General features: G+C 39.4%; 1 protein-coding gene across 1 annotated transcript in view; it reads right to left on the minus strand.

The window, feature by feature from the left end:
• ROBO2 (roundabout, axon guidance receptor, homolog 2 (Drosophila)) overlaps window positions 1-6,000 on the minus strand; it is a 106,776-nt gene that overhangs the window by 47,631 nt on the left and 53,145 nt on the right. The window contains exons 13-14 of the mRNA XM_010133614.1: window positions 3,048-3,090; window positions 1,383-1,510 (exon numbers count right to left, since the gene is read on the minus strand). Of these exons, the coding sequence (XP_010131916.1) occupies window positions 1,383-1,510; window positions 3,048-3,090 (171 nt within the window). The remainder of the gene's footprint in view (window positions 1-1,382; window positions 1,511-3,047; window positions 3,091-6,000) is intronic.

Here is a 6,000-nt window from a genome sequence, read left to right on the forward strand (position 1 = left end):
GGAAAGAAACCCCTAAAAAGTCTAGTTTCCTTTTATGTACTCTTTCCTCCAATACAAAGGAAAGTTTCTGAAGACCTTTGAGGCCTTCTTCATGGATAATTGAGAGCAGGACCACAGCAGGAAGTGGATGGGTAGGATGATAACAACATTTTTCTGTTCTTCTTCTGATGAAAGAACATCCTTCCTGCATCTCCCAAATTCTTCTCTGCTCTTATAGACATTCTCTATCCCTGGCTACATTGACCTGCACAGCAGATTGCTCATCTCTCGATGATCTACTTGAGGGTAGGGAGGATCTACAGAGGGGTCTGAGCAGGCTGCATAAACGGGCCAAGGACAGTTGTATGAGGTTCTACAAGGCCAAGTGCTGGGTCCTGCACTTGAGTCACAACAACTCCATACAATGCTACAGGCTTGGGGAAGAGTGGTTGGAAAGCTGCTCAACCTAGGAGGTATTGGTTGACAGCTGGCTGAATATGAGCCAGCAGTGTGGTAAGGTGGCCAAGAAGGCCAATGGCACCCTGGCTTGTATCAGAAATACTGTGGCCAGCAGGAGGAGGGAAGTGATTGTCCCCCTACATGCAGCACTGGTGAGGCTACACCTTGAATACTGTGTCTAGTTTTGGACCCCTCACTACAAGAAGGACATTGAGGTGTTGGAGTGTGTCCAAAGAAGGGCAATGAAGCTGATGAAGGGTCTAGAGAACAAGTCCTAAGAGGAGCAACTGGGGAAACTGGAGTTGTTTAGCCTGGAGATAAGGAAGCTCAGGGGAGACCTTATCACTCCAGAGTTGGAGAAAACTACCTGAAAGGAGGCTGTAGTGAGGTGACGGTCAGCCCCTTCAGCCAAGTAACAAGTGATAGGATAAGAGGAAATGGCATCAAGTTGCACCAGGGTAAGTTTAGGTTGGATCTTTGGGAAAATTTCTTCACTGAAAGAGTTGTATAGCATTGGAACAGGCTGCCCAAGGCAGTGCTGGAGTCCCCATCCCTGGAGGAGTTTAAAAGACGTGTAGATGCGGTGTTGAGGGACATAGCTTACTGGTGACCTGGCAGTGCAGGGTTAATGGTTGGACTTGATGACCTTGAAGGTTTCTTCCAACCAAAATAAGTCTATGATTCTATGATCTCCACACGAAAGGGAATGAGTTTGAGCAACAAACACATTTCTCTTCAAATGGTAAGTAGACTCTGTCTCAGCACTGTAGGGTAAATCACAAACTAGACACATATTTTAAAGAATTAGAAAGAGAGAAAGCAAAATGAACATTTAAAATCAAATCTTGAGTCAAACACAGAAAGAACTTTAACAATAACACCATAGATGTTAACTGCAGAAGTCTATTGCATACTACAGAGTCACTTAATTAAATGAAACCTACCTCCACGACCAAAATTGCCAAGATCATTAGGTCCACTAGTGCTGTTGTTTACTGGCAGACTTGTGGCCGGCCAAGAGTCTGCAAGCCAAGGATAACTGGGGTCACTTGCATTCAACAGACCTGGTCGACTGAAGCAGAATAAGAAAAAAAGATATACATATATACATATGTTTATTGAATTAAAACACCTGTAAGGCAACTACTGATTGAATGGACCATATCACTGTTCTAACACCATAGGTAACAAACAGTTTTAGATGACTTTAATTTATTTCAAATTAAAATTGTGTAGTCTTTGATGATTTAAAGACCTTGAGCAGTTAATTAAGGTTATATACAAATCAACTTTGTCAGTAGAAGTGGGACTAGACATCCGTTGTGATTCTGCCAGAATCCAAATTAACTCGATTGTCTGTGTGAAAACAGGGGTGAGGCAGCACTTTCCTACACCAGGGCTGCATGATAAATTACCACCTCAAGGGAGCCATCATTCAAACTGATTGCTCCATATCAGCCATTTCCAGGACTTTGGGCTACTATTTCTTCCCCCCTTGCATCCCAAATGCATGCCTGTCATCTACAGGCTGGTAACTCTTTCTCTGAGCATTGTCAGATGGTTTAGAGGCAAAGAGGTTTGAGTAGGATTAATGGAGAGTCCACAGCTATCTTCATCTGCCACTACTGCATGGCTTTTATATGCCTGTAATTCCGAGCTTTGAGAGCGCTATTAAAACAGCAAGTATGTTGAAAGAGAAGGTACACTTGGGCCATAAGGCACCGTGTCTATCTCCCCCTGGAACAAACAGTCAGAAATTTCGTAAGGCAGGTGGATTGTTTACACTTGTATTCAACCGGGAAAACAAATAATTTCCCCTTTGCCCAAACAACCCAAAAAACCTTCCACAGTTCTGCAGCTTTTCTAGGTTATTAACGCACTCATGAAGTTGGAGCAACATCTCCAATCATGGTACGTTATAGACCCCTGCCTGGTACAATCCCGAAGAGAAACATTGGTTTCTATGGAAACAGCAATAAGAAGACCCAGCCGCTTTCTTGCCACATCTACTCACTCTCATTAGGCCTAATCTCTTTTTGCTAAAATATTGATTAAATGGGAGATTGGAAGTTATTACCAGGGCCTAATTACAATCTCCATATTGGCAAAGGGAAAATAGATGAGGATATATGGGCCCGTTATCAGCTTTTATCAATTTCAATTGAGTAGCCAAAGTTGTGGAATCCAGTCCTATCAATCTACAGCCTATTCATCATCCATGAATCATTTATTTCACGATCGATTAAGTGTAATTGTTCACTCACAGCAATTTAGGGGGAGCCAATAAGGAGTCTTAAACAACAGCAACTTCATTTGCTAATGTCTAATTAATGCAATAAACATCCCAGTAACAAATTAACACATTCCTTTTGATATTTACTACTCTTTTCTTCCAGGACATCTGGGAGATATGAAACATCTGGGTTTGATTCCTCCAAAGTGTACAACAGATATGTCATTAAACCTTGTGGTAAGCTACTCAACTTCTCCTAGTGTTGTCAGTCTTCCCAATGATTGGTTATTACTCAAGTGCATCACCTATAGCATTCTTCCAATCCCTAATTTTAAAAACAAATGTGATGGAAAGACCTTTATACAAAGAAACATACCTTCCATTGCTCATTAGTCCTCCATCTCCTCTTTGGAAAGTGACTGTGTTTTGGTTGGAAAAACAAAACAAACACACACACACGCACACACACATATAAGACAGGGAAAAATCAATTAGTAATAATTAAAAATAACAATTCAAATTGTTCAGTGTCCAAGAATGGAGGCCTCTAGGCACCATCACATAATAAAGTACAGAAATGATAAGAAAAGGTTCAAATGCATTAGGGTTACAATTTGTTTAGGGTTTCACTGCACGTTATTGATTAACATCAATTTGCTCTGTAGTTTGCAAAGCAAACCAGCTGCCTGGTCAAAAGGCCTGAATTTACCACAGGTCTCTTCACATGACTTTGCGTTGCAAGACTGAGCCATGTGATGAAATTGTTTTCTTGGCATGCTTTTGCCTCAGTACATAACGACATTGCAGTAGTGAGTTAATAACATCGTGTCATAATGCAGCAATATAATGTCACCACACAAACATTCCATTTCCCAGGACAAATACAAAGAGCTGGCAGCTCTATTAGAGCTGAAGAGGTGAAAAAAAAGCATATAGCTGCAACGTTTTCATTGGAAGTACCGTACATGAACCAGCACCCACACATAAATGCATACACACCACTATCACCGGGTAGAAAAAGTATTTTCAGTCTTGCCATGGGGGATGAGAAGGACATATTCACAGGGGGATGATTATTTTTATTATTCCATTCATGGGTGTTTGACAAAAACTAGCCTATCCCTTATCTATCTTATTAACAGGATTGCATTTCAGGGCAATATAGGTAAACCCACATTACTGGTGAGATGATAATTGACATTTGATGCTCCTTTTTGAAGCACTGGTAAATATTTTGAATCAAGGCCAACAGACTACTCTGGTTCTCAGTGGCAATATCCCATTATTTACTGTCAGGCATAGATAAGGCAGACTACTAAATTATATCAATGTCCTGGACACCTGCATCCTTACAGGCCCCTGACATGAGGGTTCAAATTTCAGAGAGAAATGGAAGAGTCTGTAGCCAGTTTAATTTTAAAGAGGCTTTGGTTTGGAAATGCTATTTACCTTTTAAAATAGACATTCCCAACATCAAATTATAGCTCCCAGAGTACTTGCAAGATTTTCCAAATAATAGTCCAAATTATCCTAATTCAAGATTAGGTTTTCTGTTATACACTGTTCTACTCAGACAAATTTACTACACCAATTAGAAATGCTGCGATCACTAAAAAAATTAGCAATGACGTAAACCCACTGGGAAAATACTTCTGATACTTTGTAGAATCCTTGTCACTTTATGAACTTCTAGGACAATTTCACAGTCTACATTCAGCAAAGGGGACAAAAGTGGCCCCTTTGGAAGCCCTGCTGGAAGAGCGCTCGAGTAGGATGATTAATTACCCTTCACTGCAGAACAGACTAATAACAATATCAGAAAATCACTGCAGTCATATGTCACATCAAAATGGTTAATAGCTGAATTTAGAAAGGATGTAATCAAGCCAATTAATGAAAAGAAAATCAAAATGCAAGTATGAGAAGCATTAAATAAAAGCCTGCTCTGAAAAACAAGACATGGTAAAACATTGCAGCTAATTAATTTTAGAACCAATGCTACTTTCATTCACCTTGTTTCTACCGTCGTCATTCTGTCATTGTGTCAAATGACTGTATCACTTGTTGCTTAAAAGTGAATGATCTGAAGTGCTGTGTTTTTCATGTGTGAATATGCAAAGAGGTAGTTCTGCCTGGCTATGTTTCAAAGTATGCTGGTCAAAAGTACATTGAACGCTGTTTCCTTTCTCCTCCTCCCCTTTGAATTTAATACTCCATTTCCCCAACCTTCCACATTTGTCAAAGTGACAAGAAGTAAGGAAGAGAAACAAAGATGCATTCAGTAACATCCTTTATAAATAAGGGAGTTCCAGTAAAAAAGTATTTTCTGATGCTTCTTGGAAGTAATATTCTTGTTTAAATATTATAGGTGCATATTATACACCTATTATATAGGTGTATAATAGAAAGCCTCAAGTATTAATTCAAATAATTGAGGAATTAACAGTCACCACTTTTAGAGCATGTACAGGTGTGTGAGATTTTAACTTGTCATATGGAAAAAAAAATCAGTACTTGTGGTCTTCAAAAATTTTATATCTCTTATGTACCTTTATAAAGCAAAGCTAAAATGGGAGAGCTTTTAGCTCTCTGTAGAAAGAGATTGTAGCAATGTTTGTCAGACGTTTTATTTTCTGTGTAGTGGGGTATGGAAAAAATTCTAAGACATGCTGTGAGAAACATATCAAGAAGACATGGCAGAGAAACCTCTTTGCTACAGCCATAATTGCTGCAGATTGGCTGTGGCATACGAGCTTGTTGAGAAGAGCCTGGTACCATCACAGCATTTATTCGTTTTCCTTCAGTGTATCCTGGTGACAGTATCAGTTTCCTGTTTGTTTGGTTTTTTTTCCCCATATTAAATAATCTCACATCCTCCCAAAATAATAACTGTATTTAGAAGGAAAGTTAGATTATTTAAAAAAATAACCTGTCTTGTAGTGATATTGTCTTTCCTGGGGAAGACCGTGGCTGGCTTATGTGATATGTATGGTACTGGGAAGGAATACACATTCTTTCGTTCATCTTCCACCCTGTATACCAATGCATAGATGGTTATAACCTTCATGTGAAGATAATCAGTTACTTCTTTTCTTGGTGGAAAAGCCACCGGAATATCAACTAAGCTATCCAAAATTCCTCTTGAAATGTGGACATGTCATCAGGATGTTACAGAAAAAAAACTGTATTCCTGATGCCATCCATAAATAGGTTACATGAGGCTGGATAGAGAAGGTGCCTTCTTTTAGCTTCAAATTGTGAAAGGAAAGACAGCTAACAACAGAAGGTATGGTCAGGCTGCCAACACAAGCACTATGTTTATCATTCCT

This window comes from Buceros rhinoceros, unplaced genomic scaffold (genome assembly GCF_000710305.1).
Source record: "Buceros rhinoceros silvestris isolate BGI_N320 unplaced genomic scaffold, ASM71030v1 scaffold1103, whole genome shotgun sequence".
NCBI lineage: Eukaryota > Metazoa > Chordata > Aves > Bucerotiformes > Bucerotidae > Buceros > Buceros rhinoceros.